Source organism: Desmodus rotundus, chromosome 6, assembly GCF_022682495.2.
Source record: "Desmodus rotundus isolate HL8 chromosome 6, HLdesRot8A.1, whole genome shotgun sequence".
NCBI lineage: Eukaryota > Metazoa > Chordata > Mammalia > Chiroptera > Phyllostomidae > Desmodus > Desmodus rotundus.
In genome coordinates this window covers 153,382,283-153,396,793 of record NC_071392.1, presented here as the reverse complement: position 1 = coordinate 153,396,793, position 14,511 = coordinate 153,382,283, and the positions used below count along the sequence as shown (strand labels likewise).

Sequence of the window (14,511 nt, the reverse complement as noted above, 5' to 3'; positions counted from 1 at the left end):
GGCAAGTCCAGGTGGCTGCTGCTGGGGAGAGAGCGGCCACGAGGGGGCGCTGTGTGAAGAGTCCTGACTAGTGGCTTTTTAGAAGCTGTAACATCTGCTACATGCTTTCAAAGCCTCCTTATTTCTCTGTAGTGCTTATCCCTTAGTTCCAAGACTGGGGTAGGACTTCCTTAAGGGGCACAGCCTGGTATTAGCTGTGCGTGAGTCTGAGGTCCCGGCTCCAGGAGCGGTGGACACAGCTCCCGGAATCCATCACCAGGTGATAATCGGGGCCCAGTGGAGACCCCAGGCAGTGACAGGGAGAATGGCACCCAAAAACCAAACGAGTTTGTGTGACCTGCCAGCCCACCCTGGGGCACCCCAGAATGATCAGAGGGAGGGAGCCCATTGAAGCCTGGCTTTCCTGCTTCCCAAGTTACGGGGGAGGGGACTATCATTACTTGAATATTACAGGACATGATGACCTCAGAAGGCTGGGGACCCTCGGAGGGTGTTTGGGTTTCACCAGGTAGCACAAGGGAAGAAGGGGGAGAAAATTCCAGACACACAGGATGCATTCAGGAGAGCACTTGAGGGCAGCACTTGGTGCTCCTCCCTTTTTAAGCCTCGCTTTGCATACAGTGGCAGAGGCAGAGAAGGACCTGAATTAGGAGTCCTTATTTTAAGAAAAGAGGCTGCACCCAGTGTTTCTCACTCCCTGATTTCCCTAGAGTAATGAAAACTCCCCAGCCCAATTGCTGCTTTGCTTTGCCCTGTGAGTGGTGAGAAGAGGCGGGGCAGGGGGGGGGGCAGGCAGCTGCAGACTGCTGCCCCTGTGCCCCTTGTCCCCCAGCTGTGCCCTGGAGCACACCTCCACCTGCAGGGCGCTGGGTGGTGGGGGGTCCCCAGGTGCAGGGAGGGGTTGGAGGAGGGGGCTGCAGCGGGCCTGGAGGAGCCTGGTCCTTCAAAGCCTCTGTGGGTGGATTGGTCCTTCCCTAGGGTGTGGGAGAGAGAAGGAGGGAGAGAAAACAGAAGAGAGAGAGCCAGAGAAAGGAGGGGAGAAGGAGGGAAGCAGAGAGAGGAGTGAGGGGGTGTGGTGCGGAGAGGGGTAAGATGGGGGGAGGGTGCAAACAGAGGCAAAAGACAGAGTGGGAGGGACAGAAGCAAAGCACTTCTGAGATAGGGAGAAAGACAGATGCACAGAAGCAAAGAGCCAGAAAGAAGCAGGGCATGGAGGGAAGGGGCAGGGCACAAGGTGGAAGGGATGCAGGGAGATGAGTAGACAGCGAGAGCAGGCAGGGTGGCAGGGAGGACAGTGTCCCCCAAGTCCTCTGGCTCTGGAGGGCTGAGCAGCCTGTGCAGAATGAAGGTCCTTTGACAGAAAGCCAGCCAAAGGCCTCAATGATTTCCCAAACCTGATCCCCATCTGAGCGTTACCTGCAACACACTGGGTCAGCCTTAGGGGACAGGGGGGTGGGGGCCAGCATCTTGTTATCTGACGGGCATGAGCTGGGTGTGGGGGAGGTGCTGGTGGGAGTGTGGGGGCCTGGCTCCCATTGTGGTCCTGCTGGGAGAAGCCACCGCCTGCATTCAACACCCCGTAAAGCAGTCTTAGCAACACACACCACGCACTGCTGCCTGGCCCCAGTGCGGCACCCCAGGGGTGTGGTGGCCCAAATCCAGGTTCCAGGGGGCCTGCTCAGGTGCATAGAGTGTCAGAAGAAAAGCCGAAAGCCAAAGGACAGGAGGATGTGTGAAATCAGGCCATGGCAGCCAGAGGCCAGCTCAGGTCAAGTGTACAGGGAGGGGGTTGGAGAAGATGGGAGGGTGGGCGGGCTCCCTGGTCTGGCGCTGGTTTACCTGCCACGCAATCAGGTCCTTAAGCCGGTTCAGCTTGTCCTGGTCCTCAGGGTGGTCCCTGGTATACTCTTCAGTGAAGAAGGCCTGGGGAGGACAGACAGGTATTTGGGGTTTCCTGTTCCTTCCCTGTGGGCCCAGCTGTCTGGCTCTGAGAGAGGATTCCACTTGAGAGGGACAGCAGCGAGGTCACAGTTCTTGGTGGGGCAGGGACCCATAGTGACCTCCGCTGTTTGCTCTCCTTGGAGGCTCTAGTCAGCACCCACGGAGAATGGCTATGACCCCAAGACGGCAGTCCTCAAAGTGGGGTCCCCAGGTCAGCAGCATCCACACATCACCTGGGCACTCATCAGAGATGCAAACTCCTGGCCCCACCCAGACCTCCTGAATCAGAACGTGGGTGAGGGGCACCTGTGTTCCTTCAAAAGCTTTGTGAGGATCCCAGTTCATGTTCAAGTATGAGAGCGTTGCCCCCAGCTTGGCTTACCACTTCTGTCATTGTGTGTGATCCTGGCACCCCCAGCTCTTCCTGGAGCTCACATGCTCAGTGTGTGTGCACAAAGTACACAGACATATCACCCCTCACGGCCGAACAGACGCTCACCGATGACAGTGACGTGGGGTGCCCACGGGAGGCTGGAGGGACTGTCGGGTAAGTAACTGGAATCACCATGAACTGTATTACTGTGTTGTACTCAGTTTTACATCAATGAACAGCACAGAGGAGTGCATTGTGAGATTCACTAGCGTGAGGGGTCATTTTTCCCTGTGTCTTCTACAGTGTGTGGTCTAGGTGGCAGCCCAGGGAGGACTTTCTACTCTATTTCACTGCCAGGAAAAGCGATGCTTGCTACTGAGAGACTGGCATTGTTCCCCCAGTGGCTCGTGTGCCTCATGCATCTGATGGCGTTTCCCTTTTTGCCCTGGACAGCAGGAGGCTCAAAAACAAAACTGTGGCTCAGATGCATGGGGATTTCTGGAGGGACCTTATGACCTGGATATCCACATTATAGCTCCCAGAGTTGATCCTCTACCCCGTCTGTATTGTCACAGATTCTGTGTTTCACTTCTTTCCATTTGTAGACGACATTTCCAATCATCTCCTTTGATTCGTGGTTCCCCCACTGTAGTGGCCTGGCTTATGGTCACCTGGTCATCCCGGAGCCTGTACTTGGTGAGGCGCCTGGATGTGTCCAGTGAGCTACGGGGCCCTTGTGACCCCGGCTTCTTCTTGTCACAGCACAGTACGGCACTGAGGGGGGTGGGGATGAGGGGGAGGCTGCAGGACCTCTGGAAGGTGAATGAGGTCCAACCAAGCTGAGGTCTCTTGAGGGGCAAACAGCCCCAGTAAGATGAGTGACACGCTGCTCTGTCTGTCCCTGGCCCTTGGGCCCCTCGGGCCCTGCTCTGTCCCCCTCCGCCAGGCCCTGGGCCGCAGAAGCACTCACCTTCTCGTACTTGGCGAAGCCCCCCATGACAGCAGGGTCCACGATTCCGTTCAGGAGCATTGACAAGGGGTTGATGGGGAGGCTGTCGTCACTCTGGTACTGGTTTATCATCATCAGGATCTTCTCGTTGGCCGTGGACATGGTCTCGATGGCATTCTCCAGAGGGCTGATGGTGGTCTGTTGAAAATGAGATCAGAATAGAAGGACCTCAGCAGGTTGCTTTAAAGCAGATACACACATTGGTAGGGATTTCATCTGGGAATGGAACTCGAATGAGCCAGTGCTCCCTAGGGGGTGGGGTGTAGCCGGCTCTGGTAATCAGTGAGCTCTGGGGGCTGTCTGCTGTCTGGGGCCAGGCAGGCTGACTTCCTGTTAGACAGGGTTTCCCCAGGGAGGTGGTGCCAGGCATTTGCTGGTCTGCCCCAGGGAGGGTGTTCCTTCTTATTACTGGCATGAAACTCACTCCAGTTCAACCCCTCTGGCATTGCTTGTGTGCCTATTATGTGTGAGCTGTCAGCCGACAGATTAGAGCGGCTGGCGACCTGGCCCCCCAGCCTGGCCCACGGTCGGTCCTAAAACTGGTTGTTACGAGGGGGTCACTGTTCCCAGGTGGACTGCGTTGAGTTGGGAAGGTAAAACTGAGCCCCTCTCCAACACCCCTTAGAAAGTGTCGTAAACAAGACGCCATCAGATGCTGGCTGCACAGGAGGGTTCTCAAGAGCGTGGGATATGGAGTGAAAAAGTGGAACAAGGGTCTGCGACCTTCTTCTGTAAAAGACCCGAGAGTGAGTGAGTTAGGTGCTGCAGGTCGGAGCCCCTCTGTTGCAGCCACTCAGCCCTGCCCCTGCAGGGAGCTGCTCCAGGACACGCGCAGACGGACAGACGCGGTTGTTTCAGTAACACAGCGCACAGAGACGGGGGCGGGTGGGATCTGGCCCACAGGCCAAGTTTGCTGACCCCTGGACTAAACCAAATTAAACAGTGCAAATCTCAGGTCCGATGGTTTTTTTTTTCCCAGCTGTGTGATCTCGAGCAAGTTTCCTAACCTTCCTGAGCCTCAGTTGGCTCATTAGTAAAATGAGGCTGAGGAAGCCTACTCAGAGAATAGCGGCTAGTGGCCGTTACTCCTTCTTATAGGGGTAGGACAGAGGAACAGCAGTGGTCCTAACCAAGGAAGACTCACGGGCGGGGTGGAGTGCCCCGCTGAGTGTGTAACAGAGATCAGTTGAGATAATATGACCGTGGACTCAGCAGAATAAACTCTGTGTTTTGTGTATTCACAACTACAGGTTCCCAATTGTGAGTACGCCAAACACAGAGTGTAGCAAGTAGACTATGAGAGTGTGTAAATAATGAAGGCCGGTGATTTGAGCCCTTACGAGATTGTGCCTAAGCGCACTGTGCCATTGTGACATCCTTCAGAGTTAATAAAGCTGTAAAGCTAGTGTAATAATCAGAACATGGGTGTCTTTTTCCATCCGCACAACTGTGTACATTTACGTGTGTGTATACATAACCCTCGCTCCACCTGCTGCGGGGGGAAAATGAGTTATTGGGGAAAACGCTTTGGGGACAGTGTTAAGGGGGGAAAGCATCAGCCCAAAGATGAGGTGACACTAGTCCCTCGCAGTCCGGGGCGTTTCCTGTTCTTCAAAGGCATGTCACCCCCTCCGCCTTCTGAAATCCAGTCCTCTAGGAACCCACGAGCTGCCCAGACAGGCATTGTCGTCACATCTTACTTGGGCCACGGATCACCATGGCCGACCGAGTCCCATCTCTGGGCCTCAGTTTCCTCAGAAGCAAAACAATGGGGATGGACAAGAACCAGGGAGGGCTGCAAACGGGGGATCTCTGGGCCACCCTGCGAAGCTGGCTGTCCGGATTGCGCTCGAGTTCTAATTTTAAAAATCGATGTCAATTGGAGCGAGTCTGCCTGGGCTTCTGCCAGCCCTGGTTGTCTACCTGTGGCTGCCTCACCTGTTCCCATTCTTGCCCCTGGGCTCCAGCTGTTGGAATTCGTAGCTCTTGGACTAAACGGCCTGGAGAGCGGCTTTCCGGGCTGAAATCCCCTCGTTTTCCCATCTCTGTTTCACAGGGGATGAAAACTAAGGCCCAGAGGCACACAGTGTCTGTCCAGCAATGTACAGCTTGCTAACGACAGAGTGGAATCTGTGTCCCAGACCAGGGCTTGTTGTATGTTCTCGGTGTCAAGAACAAGAAAGGACCCTCAGTGAGCGGAACCCGTCCTTGCATCCTGTCAGGAAGCCCCTCCCTGTACGAACTGTCCAGTCATCACCTCGATCCACGAAAGAAACCACCAACAAGACGTACCGTATTTTTCGGACTATAAAACACACTTTTCCCTGCAAATTTGGGAGGAAAATGGAGGTGCATCTTATAGCCCAAATGTAGCTTACATTTATGTTGGTGAAACATTATGTTATTTATGTTATTAAATGTTTTACCACATTTTTTGCTTCAAAATTTTTTTCCCTATTTTCCTCCTCTAAGCCCTAGGTGCGTCTTATGGCCCGAAAACATGGCAATTCACCAATGCGGGTGTTCAAGACACCCTGACATCCTGGGTGACTCGAGGGGGACTGTTGTAGGCACATCCACTCTGCTCCACCTTTTGGAGGTTTGCCCAAAGCTTTCTATCAGGAGATGTCGGGACACAAGGAGTTAAACAAAAGTGTTGACTTCTTCTTTCCTAACTTCAGACTCCTGAGTCCATAAAATAATGTAACGGGTTCAGGCGTTAGGGGCGTCTGCATATTGATCAAATGATACAGATTTACTTAACAAATATTCTTGAGCACCGTTTATGGACCTGGGTCTATTGGCACTCGGCGATATGGCGGGGAACAAAACAGACAAAAATCTGTCTTCCTGGAGCTTATATTATATTATAGTAGAGGTTATATTCTAATATATTATAGGTAGTATTCTAGATATTAAAATCAACACGCAGGCAGCTGAGATAGTCTATTAGGAGGTGGCAGGTGTTTTGAGGGGAAGGGGGATGCAGGCAGGGGCTCTCTCTGTTGCCCACAGTCTAAGGGGGACACAGAAGGACAGGAGCCACCTTGCTGAGCCCCACAAAGAGGGAAGGGCACAGCCAGGGCCATTGGGTATAGGCTACAAAGTGGGAGGAAGTTTCTAATTCTTCACCTCAAAAGAGGGATTAATAACAGTGCGTAGTCCACTGGGCTTTGTGTTACATGGGACAATGCCATAAAGCCCTTGCCCACTGCATGGGACTCTCTCAAGTGTACCCTGTGTCAGTCTGTCCCATGAGTAAGAGCATGGGGGGTTTCTTCCTTTCCAAGGCACTACTGATTGCTGGGGGGTGGATGGGGACACACCGAGCAGGAGCAGGAGAGAGGGGGACCAGTCCACACAGGTGAGGCTGGGGTCAGACTCCGCCTCATTCAGGACCTTGACTAGTGGACTGACCCCTCCGCCCCTCAGCTCCTCCATCTGTAAAATGGGAGGAGGAATAATGTCGCCCGGCGCTGTTGAGGGTCCGATGAGGGTGTGCGTGTGAACAGTTCGGCGTACGCTCAGTCAGTGTTGGTTGACGTCATCATCACCATCACCGCTCTGTTCTCCCCAAGGTCTGGGCTGTGCTTGTGAGCAGCAGCCCAGAGGGCCCTTGGGTGGCTGGGCTCCCTGGGGGTGAGGCGGGCGTTGGTGCTGATGACAGGCAGCATGTGACACCCGTCAGAGCACATGGCTCCTCTGCTCGGGGTTCCAGGTCCTGATGGGGGCCCGCAGGGCCCTGCGTGACCTGGCATCAGACCGCTACCCAGCCCTCCCTTGCTCTCATCCAGGCACAAGCCTGTGCCGGCTGCGGGGCCTTCGCACTGGCCGGTCCCTTTGCTGGAACATCCTTCTCTTCTCTGTCTGCATGGACTGCCCCCTGACTTCCTCCAGGCCTGTGCTCAGAGCCCCTTTATCAGGAGGCTTTCCCCGGCTCCCTGTTTAAACAGCGCCTCCTCCAGCATCTCTGCTGCACTCTTCCCCATAATGGCTGTCACCGCGTGACACAGCATGTATTTTACTTTGATGCTTCAGTCTGTCTCCCCCACGAAAATGTGAGCTTTGTGGCAAGGTCTTCTGGTCTTAGAACAGGGCTTGCCGCGTGTTTGCTGCTCACGAAGCATTTGCGGAATGAATGAGGCGTCCTGAGTATGTCCCTACCTTTCAGGTGTCCTCACGGCCACCCTGGCCGTTCCCCTGTATTGTGGGCACTGTCTGAGGGCGTGAAGACCCTTAAGTGTGTGGAGATGTAAAATACGTGCTGTTTGCACAAGGGGGTTCAACCATTTGCACACTAGCCGGAGCTTTGCTTCTGTGGGAACTCTTCTCTGCAAGCTTCATTTTATCCAAATGTAGAATGGGTTCATAGTGGGATTCTACAAACGTACCCCAAGGGGCTGCTGGGACCCGGGCGTGACGTGAGGGGTGACTGCGTGGGTGGAGTTCCGGGACCCCTGCCTCCACCCTGTATCCACCCGCTGGAGTTCCCCATCCCTCAGCTTTCATTGCATCGGGTTGCTTTTGTGAGGAAAGGTTATCTGATGCTCAAGAATCTGAATGTAGCTAACTTGGATGCTGCCTCAGGTCCCTTCCTGCACCAGAATTCTGGGGCTCCCACGGTGGCTTCAGACAAAAGCCCCTGAAGCTAGGAGAGGGGTGCCGCGAAGGACCGGAGACCCACCTGGGACATGTGGACCACCTCAAACCAGCGCAGGATGCCAGGCAGCTTGTACGCAGTCACGAAGGAGGTCCTCTCGATCCACATTGACTGTGCCACGGGCAGGGGGTGAGAAGGGAAGGAAGCAACATGTAGGCTACCTGGGCATCAGAGACGCTTGGCAGGGTCCCAGCCAGACCCCCAGGCCTCCCCTCCACCCCAAATCAGAATAAATCCTGCGAGACCCAGAAACACACTCTCACCTTACCCTTAAGAATTCTTTCCCTACATGAAGTTTAAGTTTCCCTGGCCTTGGGCCCAGTAAGTTTTAATCTGGGTCTTGGAATAGTTTGAAGTTTTAGGCAACATTGAATGCATCCACCTGCACTTTCTGGGGGAGGGCCCACAGGGTGCCTTAGATTCTCAAAGGGGCAGTGCCTCCCAAATCAAGAAGAATGAAGGCAAAGAGCTGAAAGAGACGTGAAGCCACCTCCTCTTGCCAGCCTTGATCTTGGGAGTAGAAAACTGGTTCTAGCTTGGGAAACACACAGGGGACAGTGGGGACTAAAATCTCTGTGCCTTATAGTCAGTATCTCCCGGAGGGTTTGACTTTCTCAACACCCCTGCTTAGCGTGAGGGGTCCTTCCTTCTGCAAATGCCTAAATGCCCCGTGCTTGCAAGGCACGCCTCACAGAAGGCCCAGGTTATATCTGGAAAGTGGAAAGGCTCGAGAAATAAAACAAACCCAACAGGAGAGACCAGGAATGAGTGTCACCGTTATCAGTGGATGCTAGTTGTACTTCCTTTGGCTTTGGATCAAGTCCCCTCCAGTCCTGAGGTTGGCAGAAGGGCTCTCTGCTTGGTAAAGGGGGCCCAGGGGAGTGGTCAGGGCTGCTGAGGGGGTGGGGAGGTACTCACGGCAAACTCATTCTCAGGGTCGACTGTCCCCCTGCGCACCGGCCGGGAGTAGTGGAACCTTTGCACGTAGTTGGATTTATAAAAGCTGCAAGACAGGAAGAGGCCGAGGCTCCTAGCCGCATGCCCGGCTGTGGACACAGAACCTGACCCAAGCTGGCCAGGGTGGCCCATTACTGCAGGCTGCAGGCCTGGCAGCATGCTTGCTGTAACACGGAAAGCCAGACTTCCCTTGCAAGGTGATTTAGAAGGGAGACTGGGTTACGCCTTCCTGGGAGCACAGCAGCCCTTAGGTACCCAAGGAGCTGGAATTCTTGCATGAATGCACAGAGCCCCCTAGGCCACCATTTCCTGTGACCTCAAGGGGTATCTTCCAAGGATTGTGTTAGGGGTCTCAGCCTCCCCCCAAACCACTTTCCCTGAATCTCTAGTGAGGTTCTGCCACCAGGGACAGCAGGGCACAGTGCTAGCTGTGTGGCTGCTGTCCCCACCCAGAGGAGCCTGACCAAGGGGGCAACAGGAGGCTGAGGTCTGGGCCGTGTACTCTGAACACATCCGTTGTCAATAGACCGCCTCATCGAAAGCTGAGATGACGCCCCTCTGGGAGGACGTGCTCCGCCTGAGTGCTGCCGCTCCCCCTGAGTCCCTCCTTCACACACGAGCCTGTAGGATTGACCGGAACGACAGATTCTCCCCATGCAGTTCAGTGACTCTCACCACGGCTTACTGAGGGTCCGCTGCACCTCAAGGCAAGGCATGGCCTCACTCGTGCCATCCACCTCTGGCTTCAGCCTGTTCGGTGGCAGAGCCCAGATGGCTGACTGGGGGTGACTTTCGTCCCCGAAGAGGAAGGGGAGACAGGCTGGCTAAGACAGAGAAGGGACTAGAGCGGCATGAGGCCTATCCTGCTACCAGCTCAGCTCGGGGACCCCGGGGGATTTCTTCCCCACCCCCTCCTTCCAGGGAGCTGTGGGTCTTACTTTATAATCTGGTCAGGCACCGGCTTGTTCTTGAACCTGGGGTGTTCATCCAAGACGGGCTGGACAGTGAAACACTGGATGTCTGGGACCCCTGGGTTAAGGACTCACAACATGTCTGTAGACCACGGGGACAGTTCCAAGCATGGCAGGTCCCACTGAGACCTTCCAGGCCAGCCTTCTGGGGTCAAGTTTGCTGGGTCAGGTTGCTGGCTGACAACGAGGCCCTATTGACCAGTTAGCAGCCAGAGCTGCCTCTCCCAGGGCTCAGCCCCTGCTAACAGTCATTAGTAGTGCTTAATCACCATTATCGTTAACAATAACAATCTGATGCATGCATCGCTCTGAATCAATGGCAGAGCACATCCCCCCACGGTCTCCTTTCATCCCTGCAATTCCACAGAGCAGCGTTATGTCAGTTGTCCCGTATCATGGATGAGGATTTCAAGGTCAAGGAAGCTAGACAACTTGTTGAAGCCTGCACCGCTAGTGAGAGCAGAGCAGGGATTTGTATTCACAGCTTTTAACCTTGAGCTCAGGGTTCTCGGACTGCAGACTGCCACTCAGGGGGGCCCTTGGACCAGCGGCGTCAGCATCACCCGAGAGCCCATTAGACGCGGTGAGTCTCAGGCCCTGCCCCCGACCTACTGAATCACACTCTGCATTTCTGTAAGATCCTCATCTGCACGCTCACATTCGAGAAGCGCTGCTTTATACAGCATGCGAATGCACGCCCTTGTACACTCTGACTCTGAAAGTCTGAGAGCAGGTCCTGCGGCAGGACGGCAAGGCCGTGTCCGGGCTCAGTGGGGAAGAGGCCCACGACCGATGAGAGCCTGCCACAGGCACTGATACAGGAGAGGCTGTGTGTGTGCCAGGTTTCTGTCACACTTACTCTAGGCCTTTATTCACTTTACGCGAATGACATGGGACACCTAACGAACACAGTCCGCCGTCCCTGGACCGATCTCCGTGCCCCCTTTACCCCCCCTCCCTGTTAGAGACCCAAGTTCCCCCATTGCTCCGTTCTACCACACGGCTGCAGACACCCTTCCCTTGCACCTGACATTTCTGCCAACTATGGGATCACAGACTCCTCGCGTTGGCCTTCTAACACGACACTTCAAAGGCTCGACTGGGATCCGACCCACTTCCCACCACTGTCTCTGGCGATAGAACAGATTCTATTGTCCCCCCTGCTCGGCGTACTTCCCCTCAACCCAGCACCTCCACCAGGGCCCTCAGGCAGGCCTGAGCTTGGAGCTCTCGTCTCTCTGCTCCCTGTCTCCCTCCCAGACTGTGAGCTTTCCGATAGCAGAGGCTCTGGGTCTTCCACAGATAAAAAATGGCCAAAACAGAATTCCAAGGGAAATTCCACTGGCCTTCCTCCTCATGAACTCACTGCTCGCCAACGTGGGGCATGTCCCGTATTTTCAAGCATCTTCGCTGTAAGCTCCTTGGCTGCAAGCATTTTTGCCACAGACATTTCCACTGCAGAACCAGGGTGCCATAAGGCAACTTTGCCGTAACAGACAGAATAACTGGTTGACAGTTTGGTTTCATTTCTCCATTGACAAATTCATTTAGATCCATTAAATACTTAAATGTATTTGAGGTAGTTGTCATGACAGTGTGGTTTTATTTCATTTCTCCATCGGCAAGTTCTCGCAGGATTCCCACCTTTCTATTACATAAATCTTAGCCCACGTAACAGTGACAAGCAGATGGGGTGGTCTGAAAATAGTGGATGATAACTCGTGCGTGTATTTACTCGATAGAAAATACAGCAATAAAGCCTACGGGGCCAGATTGCATCCCGCGCTAGAAAATGATCACATGTCAGCTTGCAAACCCTTCGGCGGTATTGCATGCATTGCGTACAGTAGCATTTCCCGACAGCTCTGGGATGTTTCTCAATGGACATGTGAAAATACATGAATACAAATCAACAATCAAAAAAGGATGTATAGCAATCAAGTCTGTTTAATATCGTTGTTCACTTTTTCCTGTTTCAGTGTGTCCTTTCAGGGCAAAATTGCTTGACAGCAAATCAGTTCTGCAGCGGAAATGTTTGTGGTGAACAATGCTTGTGGCCAAGATGTTTAGTGTGGAAATGCCTGGACCTGAGGTAACCTACCCACCTGTGACCTACGGCTGCTCTCCCACCAGCACGGCAGAGCGCCAGGCGACAGAGACCACAGGGCCCTCTATGGCTCAAAGATTCTCTATCTGGTCCTTCAGAGAGGAGTTTGCCACCTCCTGTTTTAAAGAAGGTTCTAGGTCATGTCTACTGATCTTAGCAACTGGCCTTGGTCCAAGAGGATAATCCAAACCCATCCTGACAAAGCCAGTGACTCAGGAGGATGAGTGGCTAGTCTATGCGTAGAATTGTTGCCCCAGGGCCTGGGCAGAGGGGAGAGGAGGGGACAGGAGACACCCCACTAAGGCACCTTTGCTTTTAAATGTCTTCCTCCACTTGGATACCTACGTGGAAAGACATGTCACCTTTCCAACAGCTCCTTAGCTTTTCAACAAGTGATGGCAAGAGAACAGCGCTCACACGGGTAACAAGCGTTCAGATCCTGGTTCCATCCCTTCCTGTGATCTTGCACAAGTGGCTTACAGTTTCGGAGCCTCGGTTTTCTTATTTGTAAGATTCGGAGAGCAATAATGCCCACCTCGCAGGGTTACTAGGAGGGTAAAAGGAAACGATGCCTCGGACACGAACAGCCAGTTAGTTCACGGAGAACATCCTGTTCATCGATCTCAAACACCGCGACAGCGTTATAGGGGAACGCACACCCTGAGACCCGTGGGCCTCGGAGTTCAAATCTCAACTCCAGTGCTAACCTGCTTTGTAACACGATTGCCCTGTCCCACGTATTCCTTGTTTACGAAACAGGGAAAAGTTATACTAACCTTGCAGGATTTTATGGGGGCTGAAGGAATAATGGCAATAAAGCATTATGAATGAGTCCCGTGCATAGCGTGAGGAGGACATTTAGCAAATGTCAGACCTTCCTCCTTCCACCTGGTTCTGGACACCGAATCAGGCCTACATACGAGTCTCTGGCGCAGGGGCACATGTGCTCTCCACCTGCCCCAAGTGAAAGGCCACGAGGCTGTTCAGCACCAGATGTTCACTTAGAAAGGCCTTAGTACTAATCCCGTCTCCTCTGTAACCAAACGCATATTTGTAAGCAGCCAGCTCCACCGCCAGCTGCAATTCCTCCCGCAAATAAGCATGGCAGAGCAGGCATGAAGGACACGCGAGCATAACGAAAAGGTTGCAGATGAATATGTATCACCCAAGGGAGAAGTACTTGGATTACGGTTCGGCAGATTTAGCAGACCAGCCATGCCACCTGTCAACCCCATTTTACGTAACGTAACTTAATTTGTGTTAAAGGCTGCAAAGCGGGAAGCCAGGCCGGTTGACCGCACCTCTGCCCAACTGTCTGCCTTGTCCTGGAGAGCCCGCCTCCTGCCCAGGGTCAGCTTCTGTGAACACCACACCCTGCCCAAGCTCAGTGTGTCATCTCACGTCACCTCTGTGCTCTGTGTACACCAGTGAGCTGGCGCCCTCTCTCGGTAACGACACTGGCACAGTCCTGAGCTCTAAGATGTGGCCGTGTGGGTTCAAGTCCCAGCAGCGCTACCCATGTCTGGCCCCTCGGCCAGGGCCGTTTGTAAGGATACACTGGCCCAGGGCGTTCTTCACGTCGTCCCCGGGGGCGGAGGTTGTGTTCATCTTCTCTGCGTTGGGGAACTGGCTCATGAGCTGCATCTGGAAATCTTCCCTTCGCTCGTACTCCTTGCCTCGGTAGATGAACACCTTGTTCTGCAGAGAAGTGACACCCACCAGAGATCTCAGGGCCCCGGGTTGGAGAACGTGGTCCAAGCAGAGCTGGGAGGCTTGTGTCAGGATCACAGGGCTATGGGGACATCCTATAGACCTTTCTCCTCTCTGCCTGCCCACTGAGGAATGAGGAGCTGAACCCACTGACCTCCCCGAGGGGCGCACCACTTCCTTAAAACGATTGGCTCTAAAGGGACAGGGTGTCATGGGTGCCGGAAGCTTCCTCTTCCAGCTGTCCCATACAGAGCTTTTAGAATAATTCCTCACTCGGCTTTCACTGTGTGGGTCACACCTACTGTCCTATTTATGTGGCCACAAGTGTTACCTCCGGCCTTTAATGGGCTGAGAGTGCTGGGCCTGTGGGATGGGAGGGACCAGCGTTTGGGTCCTTCATCACTTGGCTCCTGGTCCTAGCTCCATGGAAACACACTCTTTACCCTTCCTTGACCATGGCAGCCTCTTCTAGACCAGCTGCTTCCAAGCAGAGGGTGATTCCCCTCCTGTGGGACACGGGTAATGTCTGGAAACATTTCTGGTTGTTACTCAGGGGAGGCGGGTCCAGGCCTGGGATGCTGCTAAACATCCTTCAATGCGCAAGACAAATGACTAGTTTAAAACATCAATACAGCTGAGGCAAGAAACGCTGTTCTGGACCAGGTCTGTGCAGCCCCTAATGGTCCCTAAGGTCTTCTGTCCAAACCCATGTCCGTCACCCCCACAGATCAGTGCTTCCAGACCCGGGGGAGTCTCCCGAGGAGTCCCAGAGACCTGCGAAAG

The 14,511-nt window shown here is 54.0% G+C and overlaps 1 protein-coding gene across 1 annotated transcript in view; it reads right to left on the bottom strand.

Moving 5' to 3' along the window:
* The window catches only part of DOCK2 (dedicator of cytokinesis 2), a 355,926-nt gene that overhangs the window by 7,589 nt on the left and 333,826 nt on the right, over positions 1–14,511 (bottom strand). Inside the window, exons 41-46 of the mRNA XM_024576730.3 lie at positions 13,575–13,716; positions 9,879–9,960; positions 8,902–8,986; positions 8,008–8,094; positions 3,285–3,461; positions 1,840–1,923 (exon numbers count right to left, since the gene is read on the bottom strand). Of these exons, the coding sequence (XP_024432498.2) occupies positions 1,840–1,923; positions 3,285–3,461; positions 8,008–8,094; positions 8,902–8,986; positions 9,879–9,960; positions 13,575–13,716 (657 nt within the window). The remainder of the gene's footprint in view (positions 1–1,839; positions 1,924–3,284; positions 3,462–8,007; positions 8,095–8,901; positions 8,987–9,878; positions 9,961–13,574; positions 13,717–14,511) is intronic.